Source organism: Spea bombifrons, chromosome 2, assembly GCF_027358695.1.
Source record: "Spea bombifrons isolate aSpeBom1 chromosome 2, aSpeBom1.2.pri, whole genome shotgun sequence".
Classification (NCBI taxonomy): domain Eukaryota; kingdom Metazoa; phylum Chordata; class Amphibia; order Anura; family Pelobatidae; genus Spea; species Spea bombifrons.
In genome coordinates this window covers 9806315-9820831 of record NC_071088.1, presented here as the reverse complement: position 1 = coordinate 9820831, position 14517 = coordinate 9806315, and the positions used below count along the sequence as shown (strand labels likewise).

Sequence of the window (14517 nt, the reverse complement as noted above, 5' to 3'; positions counted from 1 at the left end):
TTTGATGGCAAGAATTCTGAGGCCTGGGAAGTCCCGAAAGTAGACACCGCAGTAGCCAAGGCTACGAAGAAAACAGCCATTCCGATGGAGGACGCGTCCCACTTCAAAGACCCCATGGACCGGCGGGCTGAGAATGCCGCCAAGAGGGCTTTTGAGGCAGCAGCGGCGAACTTTCGTCCAGCCATTGCAATAGCGTCAACTTCTAGAGCCATTAAGATCTGGCTCCAACAAGCGGTGGAAGATCTTGCAGCTATCCCAGGGTCTGAGCAGGTCGCAAGAAACTTGTCCGACACCTGCCTAGCTATTGACTTCATCTCCGATGCTTCCATTGAATCTGTCCGTACATCTGCTAAAGCTACGGCACTTTCTGCGGTTTCTAGACGAGCGCTCTGGCTCAAGTCGTGGTCTGCAGATAACGCCTCCAAACACAAGCTGTGCAGCATTCCGTTCCAGGGGAACCACCTCTTCGGCAGCGACCTTGACACGATTCTAGAATCCACCACGGGTGATAAGCACTGGTTACCTCAGAGGAAGGGACCACCGCGTTTCAGGTCCAATTATTTCAGAGCTCCAAGAGACAGGGAGTCCTACAGGCCCTCAACATCCTATCAAGAGTACCAGTCCTTTCGGGGTAAACCCTACGCGAGAGGCAGATTCCAGAGAGGAAGAGGCAGAGGCAGGGACGGCAAATCAGGGAAGTTTTGACGCCAGCAGGTTTCAGGTAGGGGGCAGGCTATCCGGTTTCCTGCATGCCTGGGAAGAGATCACCTCAGACCCCTGGGTTCTTCGCATCATCAATCAAGGCTATGCTCCGGAGTTTACTCACCTACCTGCCCAGCGATTCCTGCTGTCCATGCCTCCCACAGATCCTTGGAAAAGAGCGGGATTCTTCTCCACACTCAACAACCTTATTCACGAAAGGGCTCTGGTCCCGGTGCCTCTTCAAGAAATAGGAGAGGGAACTTATTCCCACGTCTTTGTCGTACCAAAACCATCCGGGAAATTCAGACTAATAATCAATCTACAGTTGGTAAATGCCTGCATCAGATACAACAGGTTCCGGATGGAATCCCTGAAGTCCGCCACGGAGGTTGTTTCATCGGGGGACTTCATGGTCACTATAGACCTGCGAGACGCCTATCTACATGTCCTCATCAGAGAAGACCACCAAAGATTCCTCCGTCTGGCCGTTCCACTACCTCAAGGGATTCGGCATCTTCAGTTTCGGGCGCTTCCCTTTGGGATTGCTTCAGCACCACGAATCTTCACAAAACTCATGTCAGTCGTCGTGGCCTTCCTGAGGCAAAGAGGCATAAAGGTGGTCCCATACCTGGACGATTGGCTCCTGATAGCAGCTTCGGCATCATTGCTCCAATCTCATCTAGAATTTTCCCTCAGGACGCTCCACAAACTGGGATGGTTAGTGAACCCCCTAAAGTCAAAGTTTCTGCCAAACAGACGTCGGTCTTTTCTGGGAATGATCCTCGATTCAGAAGTACAGAAGACGTTTCTCCCGCAGGACAAGATCCTAAGGTTACGGGAATTCACACATACAGTCCTGCAGTACAAGTCAGTGTCCCTCAGATCCGTCATGTCCTTGCTCGGTCTCATGACTTCCTCCATCCCGGCGGTTCCCTGGGCACTGGCTCACGCAAGACCCCTTCAACAATTTTTACTGGATCACTGGGATCGCTCCCAGACATCCCTATACAAGAAGGTCCGGCTTTCTCCCCTCGTTCGGGAGTCACTCCGTTGGTGGCTGTCAACCAAGAATCTTTCGCAGGGTCTCCCTTGGCAGACGAGAGATTGGGTGGTAATCTCCACCGACGCCAGTTTGACAGGCTGGGGTGCTGTCATGGGAAGCCATTTTGCCCAGGGATCCTGGTCTCCCCAAGAATCAAGCCTACACATCAATTTTCTAGAACTACTGGCGGTCTGGAGGGCTCTCAGGTTCTGGTCTCCAATCCTGCGGCACAAGTCCATCAGGATCCTTTCAGACAACATCACCGTGGTGGCCTACCTTTCCAAACAAGGTGGCACCAGAAGCAGACGCCTGCAGACCCTGACTGCTCAGATCTGCAGATGGGCGGAGTTCAATCTCTGCACACTCTCTGCGGTTCATATCAAGGGGTCTCTGAATCAGGAGGCGGATTACCTCAGCAGGAAATCAGTACCTCCAGGAGAATGGTCCTTAAACAAAAAAGTCTTCGCCCTCATAACAAGGAAATGGGGCACTCCTCAGATAGACCTGATGGCCACGCACCTGAACGCTCAGGTAAAGGAGTTTTTTTCTCTTTCACCAGTCGGTCATCCCCGAGCACTGGAAGCACTCTCGCAGACCTGGGATTTCGACCTCGCATACGTTTTTCCTCCGCTTCCCCTTATCTCCAGAGTACTCCGGAAAATTCGGGGAAACCCTCAAAAAGTCATCCTGGTTGTTCCTTTCTGGCCTCGCAGGATCTGGTTCTCGGACCTTACCACCTTGTCCATAGACGAACCTTTGCTTCTTCCTCAGGTGAAGGATCTTCTCATTCAAGGTCCTGTTCTCCACCCAGATCCATTCCGATTCAACCTCTCTGCATGGCTTCTGAAAGGGAGATCTTGTCCTCCAAAGGATTAGCTGCATCTGTGGTGAACACCATTCTCTCCAGCCGCAAAATTTCTACGGCCACCAAGTACCAAAAGGTTTGGGAGACATTCATCGCCTGGTGCAATGTGCATGAAGTATCCACTCCATCTATCCGCGAGGTGCTGCACTTTTTTCAAGATGGCTTTGATAAAGGATTTCAACCTGCTACTATCAAGGTCCAGATCTCAGCACTGAGTAACTTCTTGGATTTCAATCTGGCTTCTCATCCGTGGATCTCCAGATTTTCTAAGGGAATGTGTAGACTTCGCCCTAGGATCCGGCCGTCGGTCCCTCCTTGGGACCTTAATCTCGTATTGCATCAACTCACCTTGTCTCCATTTGAGCCTCTAGTAGATACCTCTCTTAAGCTGCTCACCTACAAGGTTGTCCTCCTCGTAGCCCTCACTTCCGCTAGGAGGGTGAGCGAAATCCAGGCTCTCTCCAGAGTTGAACCTTTTCTCAGGATTCTGCCGGACTGCATTATCCTTCGTTTGCCTCCAGAGTTTCTCCCTAAAGTGGTCTCCCCTTTCCATGCGGATCAGGAGATCGTCCTACCTACACTCTGTCCGGATCCCAAGAATCCCAAAGAACTGGAACTCCATTCGCTAGACCTGCGGAGATGTATCCTGTCATATCTCTCACGTACGTCGGCCTGGAAGAAATCCGATTCTCTCTTTCTGTCCTTTGCGGGGCCCCGCAAGGGCAGATCAGTATCCAGGGCTTCCGTGAGCCGCTGGCTTAAGGACGCTATCGCTTTATGTTACGTCTCCGCGGGAAGAGTACCTCCCTCCGGCCTGAAGGCTCACTCGACCAGATCCGTCTCAACTTCCTGGGCCGAACTCTCCGGGGTGTCTCCGTCTCTCATTTGCAAGGCAGCGACCTGGAGGTCGATTCATACGTTCGTAAGGCACTACAGGCTGAACCTTCATCTCTCAGACGAGTCTCAATTTGGTCGTCGTGTCCTTCAGACTGGAATCCTTCCCTCCCTATCTTGCTAATTCTTCTCATGTGCCACCTGGAATGGCAAGGGAAAGAGAGAATTCTTACCTGGGAATTCCTTTTCCTTGTCCATTTCCAGGTGGCACACTTTTTCCCCGCCCATTAAAATTTATTGGTTTTTGCTATTATTTGTCTGAGTCTTTCTTTTTAACCACACTGGGGAGGAAGGGGGAGGTGTCCTTTTTTTATAGTGTTTCCTGCCCTACCTGGTAGGCGGAGCCTACTTCTCATGTGCCACCTGGAAATGGACAAGGAAAAGGAATTCCCAGGTAAGAATTCTCTCTTTTTTAACGAGATTAAACCTTAAGAATACAATTCTTAATATACTAAAGGGTGCAAAGTGGACTGGCGGCGCTGTAGTGTGCGGCTAGTGGCTGGATATGCCCAGCCGCATGCTGCGTGAGCATGAAAACGTAGACCATTCGTATCCAGCGTTAGCTGCACTTATTGTCATCAAGTGGCTAGTGGCCTTAAAGTGCCACATCCGGCCCGTCATCGGCAGGGGAATCCAACAAGTAGCTTCCAGCCGAAACCCGTACCCATGGTAATCCTTTATTCTGAATATCTTAAAATACACACATTCTTACAATAATGTTTTTCTCTCCTATGGGAAATTATTTCAAACAAGTAATACATAAATATTTCAGCAAATTTATTCCAATTTCATCCAATAATACAATTATTTGTCACAGATTAACCAGTAATCATCACTAATTCACATTTAATGTCAACAATTTAACACCAAAATGTTACATTTCATATCTGTTAATAATAAAAAAAAAATTGTTCACAATTTTGCCGTAAAGCTGCATTCACCTAATAATTAATCATTACAGACAATGGTTTGGTAAATAACGGGTTTTTAAGTATTAGATATAGTATCGTATTTTGTGTGATTTGTGCAGGTGTAATTCTTAGGGTATATTTGTCATTTTCTCACATTATATTTCTTTGTCATTTAAATTCTTCACATTGATGGGTTCTTCTATTCACATTTTTTAAATTTTATATAGGGACTATTATTATGCATAAATCTTTTTTGCAATTAAAAAAATAATACTTTGTGATATTTTTTTGCACTGAATAGGTGTTAGTTTCCACCGGTGTTTACGGCATTTAGTTTTTTGTAAGAAGCAATCCGTTTCCCGGCTCCCAGAAAATACTTGAGTTTGTGTTTATATAAAACGCTAGCTTAAAGTCAGCTAAATTTAAACTCAAGCAACCAATCAGAAATTGTTTTGTTAATAAAGTTAGCGAATGAGATTTTGTTCTTGTTTAACTCCTCCCTCATTTGTCTCTACGGAAGGCATGGGGCATTTGTCAGTACACCTCTTGCACATGCTCAGTAGAACACAAACCCTAGCCAATAAACGCTCAGCTTCCAATGAAATCACCGGAAGGAGCAGCAGCGAAGGATATGCATGCTATCTGTACATTGCTGCTTTAATAGCATATGATATATGCGATTGGCTGCTGCTACTGGCATTGACTTTGGTGGGATCTCAGCTTCCACGGGGGTGATACTGAGCACTGGGTATACTATATATTAATGCTTCCGGGTTTCAGTAGAACCCGTGCTCACATTTGCACTCCGACATGCATTGAAATAAATTTTTGGGGAGTAAGCTTTAAATCAAATTTATTTTTCTAAAGATGAACAAGATAGCAAACTTCTGTACAAAAGTAAAATTTAAACATAGATGACTATAGAATGAAATTATTCTTATCATTCCTTAATAAAATATAGATTTATTAGAAAACTATAGTCGATTTAATAACACGATCCATAAACTCCTATAATGTATATTTACAGTAGATTTTTAACATATTTTTAGCCCTTGATCTTTGACCCACCATGCTAACCCATCCCATGGGAAATAGCAGGCATCCAATATAAAATGCAGACAGCCTGGTTGTCGGTATATCCGTATAAACTTTTAAAATATAACTTTTTACAGTTAAAAAAAAATACACAAAGCCAACCGAACAGAAAATCCCTCAACCCTCTTTTCAATACTGTTACACCCATCACTCTCGGCCTTCCACGTGCTTGCTGAGGTTTATTGATAGGCGTGTTCATAATAACTGCTGGACTTTTCCACATGGTAAAGTATAATAAAGGGAGGGATTATTATTATTATTTTTACACTTTTATCATTACTTATTATATACCAGCCCTGCCCTTCTGAGCAAATCAACGGTAACCCAATTACAGGATGTACCAACTGAGTTGTTGACATCTTTTTTTATCTCAGTGTCTTTCACCAAGTCCTTCATATTTACGAAATAACAGTTTAAGCTCCCAGATGAATTAGAAACAAGCAACAGACAGGAGCTCTATTATACAGAGAAGATCTTTTGCAGATAATAACTTATTACAACAAAAAAAAAGTAGTAATAGTTATCACAGAATTAGTAATAGTAACGTTTCCCCACTATAAGATTATATATAGCGTAGAAGTATAAATAAATCAATATCAGTTACGTATATGTATGCAGAGTTGCACAACTCTTAGTACTGAAGGAGTTACTGCTTGAGAAACGTTACAGCCCAAAGCGAGAATAGCACATACATCTCCGAGATCCTAGAAGATCACTATCAGCAGTGATTGGTTCCGCTCCAAAAAAGATTCTGTCTTCCCCTCCATCACTTAGATACAATGTATCATCTCTGGTTGTTTAGGAATTAAAAAGCGTGTATACAATGAAAAACATTCTAAGAGATGCAAGAACCAAGTTCTCACAGGCATTCAATATTCCACCAACGTGTTCATTACCCTTCATGCGACTTCATATTATTAGAGATACTCTGGAGATAACATGCATATGTATTCTGCCGCGTGCAGAGATCATCACATCAAACCTTTTTAGATACATCAAGTCCACGAGTCAGTTGTCCAGTCAACCAAAATTACACAAGGGAGGTCTAAGAGAGCACACATCTTCCAAAAGCACCGCAGTCGTGCGTCCAAAAAGTTGTGCTTGTTACACATATTGGCTTTTCGAGTACAAACTTGGTGTTTTCCTTGTTATAACTTGGCGTGGGGCGCTGGACATAGATTTGGTTTGATGAGGGGTGTATATATATTTTCTCTCGCTGCTCTTGCAAAAGCAACATAATATAAGTCCTCCAGCCATAAGCAGCAGCGCAGTTACCCAGCCTAGATAAAGAGCTTCTCCAAGCTCTCGCTTCTGGGCCACATTAACAAGGGGATTGTAAAAGTCCCGGATTATCTGATTAGCTGTCCACGATACTGGAATCAACACGACGACCCCAGATAGAATAAAAAGGATTCCAGCCACCAACAGTATAATTCCTTTGGTTCTCTCATTGTCTCCGCCGCATCGAGTGCACTTCATACCAACAACGGCGATCATAAAAGCTATAAAGGAGAGTACAACTGCAGCACACATTAAAGCGCGGCCGGCTTGCAGGTCGGGTGTCAAGGCCAGCAGGGAGTCATATACCTTGCACTGCATCCGGATGTTGACCTGTCTGAAGCAGTTCATCCACAGACCTTCCCAGAGGGTTTCAAACACCACAATGTTGCTTTCGATGAAAGCGGTCACTCTCCACTGCGGCATCCCCGTCACCGCACATGTCCCAATGATGCCAATGCCTCCGAGTACAAGTCCAGCAATTTGCAAAGCTCCACTCTCCATCTTGTCTCCTTGGACAACAGGAGCAGGACCCAAGACTTATCAAAAAGTTAATGGGTTATGCTTTTTGGAAACTTTCCACGGCACCGAAGCAATTCTGCGCCACAGAGAAGTTCTTCATCGACTGGAACCATCGGATATCCAGCATAGCCTGGATGCAATTTTATGTTGCTTCACTGTTTGTAAAATTCAAACAGAATGGAGTGGAACAAGTGCTTGTTTATCAGGTTCAACAACTTCACCAACCAATAATATGATCGCAGAAAGGGGTGTGCTTAAACCAACAAAGAATTCTTCATCTCAATAACTGTAACCGTGCACAGCTCTGCCGATACCTCTGCTAGTCTGATTATGATTTCCTTGCACTACATCAGATGAGTTGACATGTTCTAGTAGAACTGGCTAAACACACAATCCTTGCAGAGCTTCAGTAAGCAGAAGGTATTTCAAGTCTGTGGATGACATCCAAGAGCTGCAGTCCGTAGCCAGATTACACGAGAAAAATGAACGGCATTGATAAGCGGCCGCAGAAACACAGGTCTCTTTGCCCAAATATTAAAATCGATCAGCAGTCACATAAATGTAGGTCTCGTTGCCCAAATAATGGTATTCCTATGAATTTGGGGTAACAAAACTTTTGTTAGAAGTATTTCAAAAACTTTAACCAAAAAAAAAAAAAGTAATATTATTATTATTATTCATTTTTGACACAGGAATCACTTATAGTTGTAAAAAAAATCCAAAAATGTTTGAACCCCAGCACATATCTCTTAAGTGTCCCTTGTTAGGACCCAAGTCCCTCTGTCCCTTTTTTCCTCCCTTGGCGTCTCTCTGCCCCCTTTTTTCCTCCCCTGGCGTCTCTCTGAATGTTTTCTGGGTATGAGTGTACCATAATGTTCTACAGCCCAAAAGGTCACTGTGTGCATAGAAACAGCTGAAAATAGTTGTATGCATTCATTTGTGTGACTAGAATAGATTGTTTAATAAATATGTTTCCAAGTTACATAAATAGCAATTAGTAGATTCCAAAGACGCATTAAAAGTCTCTGTAAAGCCTCACCCTGTCCACACCTAGGGCCGAAGTAACGATGGCGAGGAGGCCCTGGCACTTTAAAGCCAACTGCCGTCTGATGACCTAATTGCAGCCAACGGCTGGATATGCTTGGCCGTAAGCTATGTTTTTTTGCTCACGGAATGGCGTGTGTGTGGCTCTATGGACCAGCAGCCCATCTGGCATTTGCGCGGTGTGCCAGAAGGTCTATGCGCGCATGTCCACACCACCATAAAGAATAGTCAACAACAATGTGAAAATCAACAGAGGTTGGATCACCATTAACGCCTCTATTTATTATTACCCTTTTTATCCAGATTAATGATCTGATATTCTTCTTCCATTTCTTTGTTTTAATTATTTATCATAAAATACATTATACATCCTATTCTAACATAAACAAGTTCAGCTTGTCCAGCCTAAAGCAAGTAGGAAGTGAAATAGACACAATTTTATGATCCTGATCGACGGCAGCGTGCAGTTAATGGTTGAACACACAGCTTATTTATCTGCACTGTCGGATATTATATAGTAATAAATAAATAAAACTATCGCTGCAAAAACAAGAAAAGAAAAAAAAAAAAAAAGATATATTCTATGGCAAATGGCACATTTCCAGTAAAACATTCCATGATGATACTGGTAAACGCGGAACTGGTTTCAGTTAATAATTAGAGTTTCACAATCCAATATAAAAAAAGAATATAGAGAAAAATGCAGTCCTTGAGTCTCTGCTGCACCTTTTAGTACAGAAAAACAATTCGGCTTAAAGGGACACTCACACTACCCTACGCACTTTGATGCATATGGTAGCTCATGGAGGGTCCCTTTAAATTTACGTTGTGCCCCTTTCAAATGCATGGGGGGATTATACAGAATTCTGAAGAATAGCAACTTTGTTAAGTTTCTAAAAAAGGGTTGGTTTGCCGGCTACATTCAGGAAAGACTAAGGGATCTTTGTATGTACGGCTTGGAGGAAAGAAGAGAACGAGGAGATTTAATAGAAACACTTAAATACTTAACAAAGTGACTTATTAGTACAGTATTTCAAAGGAGGAGAAACGTTAGAACAAGTGGTAATTAATAGTCTAAAACCTGAGGTTCAGAGGCTTGGATGTAACGTAAGGACATTTTACTTTACTGAAATGGTGATAGATAAGTGGAAAAGCCTCCCAGCAGAAGTGGTAGATGCTAATACAGTGAAGGAATTTAAACATGCATGAGGTAGACATGTGCCTCCAGAATCAGAGAAGAGACCAACAACTGATTAAGGTCTGAGTCTAGACAGAATGGATAGCAAAATGGTGAAGAGGCAGCTAGATTAGTATCGGATCTGGTAGCCAGATACTGCTAATAAGAATTCCCAGAATTCCTCCTACAGAAGTTGGCGTTAAACTTGTATATAAAGGAATGTAAATAATAATATATGGAAATCTGATCTTTTCTGTAAAATCTTCAAACCATTCTTCGATTGTCCTGTTTCCTTCCTTGCCTTGGCGCGTTACCCAGACGTCGATTTCAAGGGCTGCTTCATTAAACTTCATAACCTCCCTGCCCTAATGAAGAGGTAACATCCATGTTGTATGTTCTATACATACAACATATAATATTCTACATGTGATAGCCATGCTGGGTCTCAGGGTTGATTATCGCTGACTTGGTCTCAGTCCCATCCACAAAAAAATCAGAAGTTTGCATAAATTCTGCTTCATCGTTTATTACAAACGCCAATGAGAGGTCTCTGACGTTACGTACCTGGGGGGTTTCCCGGTTATTAAACAGAACGGACAATTTATTAATGGCCCCGATTAAATCTTCACTATAGGATACGGAAGGCGGCGTGAACAGGAATTACCGAACAAGTCCTGCTATCCTCTCTCATGTTAGCTGTCATGTTAGTTGTAAAGCCCAGTTAATAAGTAGATAAATTTCACCTTTTCCTCCTTTGGGCAGCGACCAAAAACCAACCCCGATGCAAAACTCCTCTTTCTCCAACAGGCACGTGATTTACACAGCACTGAATGCGGCTTCTGCAAAACTGATTTATTTCTTAACATTTAAGGGATGGTCAGTCACGGATCTTTGATTACATCGTTTGCTCCAGAGTTTGTGTAGTCTTCAAATTAACCCTTTAATAGCATATAATTAATATACATTATAACTACATTACTGATCAGTAATACATATTAGTTTAAAGTAATAAAAAATAAAATTATGACAATTATAAAAATAATACAATTAGTGCAAAATATCAGACCAGAAGTAGTTAGTCGCATATTGCTTGCCAGTCGCCTATTTCTCTGCTACATTGTGTGCCATTCTCTTGTTACATTATATAGATTGTGAAGGATTAAATTGGCCCTCAACTATTTCTATGGACCAAATGACACTTAATCAGCTGGTGGGTTAATGTTTTCATCCATGCATAGTGCAGAATGTGTAATGACCAGCGTCTGTAAAGGAAGTCTTTACCGGAAGAAAGAAAGTGTTTGCCTCACTGATGACTGGACAATGTGTGAAGTAATGCCCTTTAAAAAAGTTAAAACCCCGGCTGATATGTAAGAAATTTCTGCTTTACTGAGACAGAAGTAGATACATGGAACAGTTTCCCAACATAAATGGTACATGCTAATACACTGAGGGAAATTAAACATTCCAGGGTTAGGCATAAACCTATCTTGAATCTAAAATGAGACCAAGGACTAGAGGGGCCAAATGGGCCTAATCTGCCCTTAAATTGTAGGTTTCTGTGGTAAGTAAAATGTAGCCCCTCATACATTTATTTCTTTATTTCTTTCTCGATTTATTTCCTTAACAGTTCCACACAAGTGTTTTTAGAAATGGAATCTCTTTTCTGTGATAATATTAGTGCAGCAATACTAGCAGCTTTATTTATTTTTTTTAGAACCCTCAACCATCATCCTCAGCCATGACACATACACTGGTTGCTCTATGACACCACAAACACATGAACACTCACAGCAGGAATAGATGAGCTGTGTGCACATTCTGCTTGATCGATTCGAGGTGATAGTGGCTTGTTTTGTTGACCTGCAGCCATGCCCATCTGGGCATACTGCGGTATTTGTATAAGCCGTCTCGATGATACTTCCAACGTGGCAGCCATATGCTGCGGGCACACATTCCACCAAGAGTGCTTGCTGCAGTGGTTCCGCTCCTCTCCAAGGCCGACATGTCCACAGTGCAGAACTCAGTTGGGCAGCAGCCAAGATGTCATTGAAAAACTTTTCTTTGATATCAGAGAGCAGGAGGGTCCCACTCTTAATGAAGAGCTGCTAAAGAAGGAGGTGGAGAGATTGAACGCTCTTATCCTCTTAAAAGAGGAGAAGCAGAAACAATCCTATGACAAGGCATGTGCAGCGCATGACCTGCGGCAGAAGAAGAACACCAGGATGGAGGATTTACAGAAACATCTTAGGGAGCTGAAAACTTTGTACTCAAGACAAGAGGAGCAGCTGAAGATTCTAGAACAGCAGCTGTTGGAGAACAAAGTGGCCATAGAGGAAGCTGGGACGTTAAAAAAGAGGTTAAACACTTTGGAGAATGTGGAGATGCTGCAGACTCCGAGACCGGACATGGAGACGGCAATAAGAGGAATGGCGTCAGCGCCAGATGCCTTGGAACAATTGGCCATCTACTATGTGTCTGTAGCTAAAGAGTGTAACCATTTGATGGATGCACAAACGAAATCAGCAGAGATGACAATGAACTTGAAGAGGGAATTAGAGGCCTCAAACTACAGGGCTCAGAAGACCATGCTTGAAATGCAGAGGTCACAGGAAGCCCTCAATAACACCCAGATGGAGCTTAGCGCCATGCGAAAGAAAAAGAAAGTGCAGCTCCATCACAAAACCTCACAGCCAGCACCCAGCGAAGCAACCGGACGCCTGCCATTTACCATCCCGGCTCGCGTTGGATTCCAGCTTCCAAAACTTCGCTCCCCCCGTCACGGGGCACGATATGGACCTTGAGTCCATCATTGACATTGAACCATATGAACTATTTATGGTCTTTAGTATAAGTGTTAGTATAAGTGTTAGTATAAGTGTTAGTATAAGTGTTAGTAGTTAATAGATAAGTTAATAAATAGATTGTAGGCTATAGTGTTGTAAAGTTGTCCATTTTATATTTTTCTGGTGCAAAGAAAATCAGTGTTTGGTCTGTGTTATGACTTTTTGCAGGAGATACAAAGGTCTGTCAGAGGGTAGGCGTCCCCAGTGAAAAAAAAAGCCAAATGGCTAGATATTTAGTTAAAGATTTAGAAGAATAGTGGAAAGTTCCGGTTAGCCTGCTCTCTGAAGTTCCCAAGTATGATTCAAATAAGCCACATATAAGAAGGTGATCAGGTGGCTCCTTTAACCTGGAACACTTAAAAACTATCATTAATTGTACAGCGCAACAGAATATGATGGCGCTATACAAAACAATAAATAATAATAATAAAGGGTTCCGCTAATATTACAGTGACACAACATCATTTTAAGCTTCCCTCATTTAATTTAATGATGGTGAGGTGTGTGCCATAAGCAGCTTTCTTAACTGCCTGCTCCCAAAATGTGCAAAATTTGATTTCCTCATTATGTTGTCTCCTCTTGTTCTTGATCGGTTTCTACCCCTCCATGGTGCTGCTTTTGCATGGATGGTGACTTCTATACAGGAGATTATTATAGCTTGTTTCTTGTTTATTCAAAATCATGAAAATACAAAAACCACAAAAAACTTCTCCCCCCCGAGAAACGGGCATGCGAGTCGTAACCAGGGTTGGCATTCGTTGTTCAGGACCTGCAACTGTGGTGGCTGCGGACTCAAAGGGCAGCTGCTATGGGCCCCCAGGAATGATGGGGTGCGAGCAGCTCCCGCTTTTGCCAGGGTGTTAATTAATTAAACTAACCATGTATTTTAAATAGACTTCGAGGAAATGTTTCTGTATCTATACATATCTTCATAGGTGTACAGAACCCATTTATCACTCCCATCACTGTGTTCCAGTGGCATGTGGTGTTTGCTAAGTTTAAGATTAAATGGCTAATTGAATCCCCTTAGAGGTAACTCTTCCCTGATGGTCAGTGAACACCTAGTTAATGTACTGTGGATTCTTATGCTATGTTGTACATATCGTATACAATGCATACTAAAGACACTGCTGTAAAGAGTACTTCAGGTTCTTAGATGGGCGACACACTAATCCTGGCCGTGCTCCAGCCGCCACAAACAACAGAATAGCGTTCCTCCAGGTGCCACAACGCGGTAGGACTCCCTTCCAGTCCGATGCCAGAATTCAAACATACAATCGAGCCTGGCACTTTTCGCACTAGCGTGCTTACTCCATATAGACTGGTTTGTCGCAATCTTGATAGGCAAAGCCTGCCCCTTAACTGTGGAAAGGGTATACACTGACCCTAAAGTTTTCTTTCCCTCATGGGGAAAATTGGGTTTCAAATGAATTTCCTTACAAACACAAAAACTCTCCCAAACCCTTAATACAAAACGCAAAACTAAACAAAAAATAAGGTTTAACCCAGTCGAACGCCCCTAACCCAGTTGCAAACATTGAGATCTGAAATAAGCTCACTCATGCTGGGGAGACCACAAGAGCGATGCAGTGGACAAAACAACTTTTCTATGAGAAGGGCAATAAAACAAACTTCATCCTCACACACAAAGTCAAATTGGCCAAGACTAGGACATGATCATACAAACGAAAAACAAACAAGGTACTTTACTGACCTCATCTACGCTACGAACCTTGTAACTTCCCCCCATTTCGCTGATGTCCCACAAACTTCACTGACTTTATTTGAGAATCGATGTTTACATAATCGAACAGATAAAGCCCAGATATCGATTCACTATTCACAGGTGTCCAGCCAGGGACACAAGATACGTTACAATATGTGAAAAGATGGGAAGATGGCCTGGGCTCGGTGCTGGACGAGTCAGGTTGGGGTAAAATCTGTGAGGCGGTTTGTCTCTATCTGTGTAATCATAAAGAACAAGCAGTAAAAACACCTTTACGCTGGAATAAGATCCCGGTGCAACTATTTAAAATGCACATGTACTGGAAACACTGTGCACAACAAGGTTCCTATCTCTGTGTCTATTGGATATGCCCCATGCTGGTTTCAGTGGGATCCCAGGTACATCACACAAACAAATA

The 14517-nt window shown here is 43.1% G+C and overlaps 2 protein-coding genes across 2 annotated transcripts; one reads left to right on the top strand and one right to left on the bottom strand.

Moving 5' to 3' along the window:
* Positions 1-6202: 6202 nt before the first annotated feature.
* LOC128474222 (claudin-8-like) lies at positions 6203-7517 on the bottom strand. Its single transcript, XM_053456511.1, has one exon. The coding sequence runs from the start codon at positions 7289-7291 to the stop codon at positions 6614-6616; it is 678 nt and encodes a 225-aa protein (XP_053312486.1). The 5' UTR covers positions 7292-7517; the 3' UTR covers positions 6203-6613.
* Positions 7518-11398: 3881 nt separating this feature from the next.
* LOC128472633 (E3 ubiquitin-protein ligase TRAIP-like) lies at positions 11399-12331 on the top strand. Its single transcript, XM_053454546.1, has one exon. It carries the CDS (start codon positions 11399-11401, stop codon positions 12329-12331), a length of 933 nt encoding a protein of 310 aa, XP_053310521.1.
* Positions 12332-14517: the final 2186 nt, after the last annotated feature.

Excerpts from the sequence above, each read along its gene's own strand:
- LOC128472633 (XM_053454546.1), top strand. The coding sequence starts at position 11,399 with ATGCCCATCTGGGCATACTGCGGTATTTGTATAAGCCGTCTCGATGAT.
- LOC128474222 (XM_053456511.1), bottom strand. The coding sequence starts at position 7,291 with ATGGAGAGTGGAGCTTTGCAAATTGCTGGACTTGTACTCGGAGGCATT.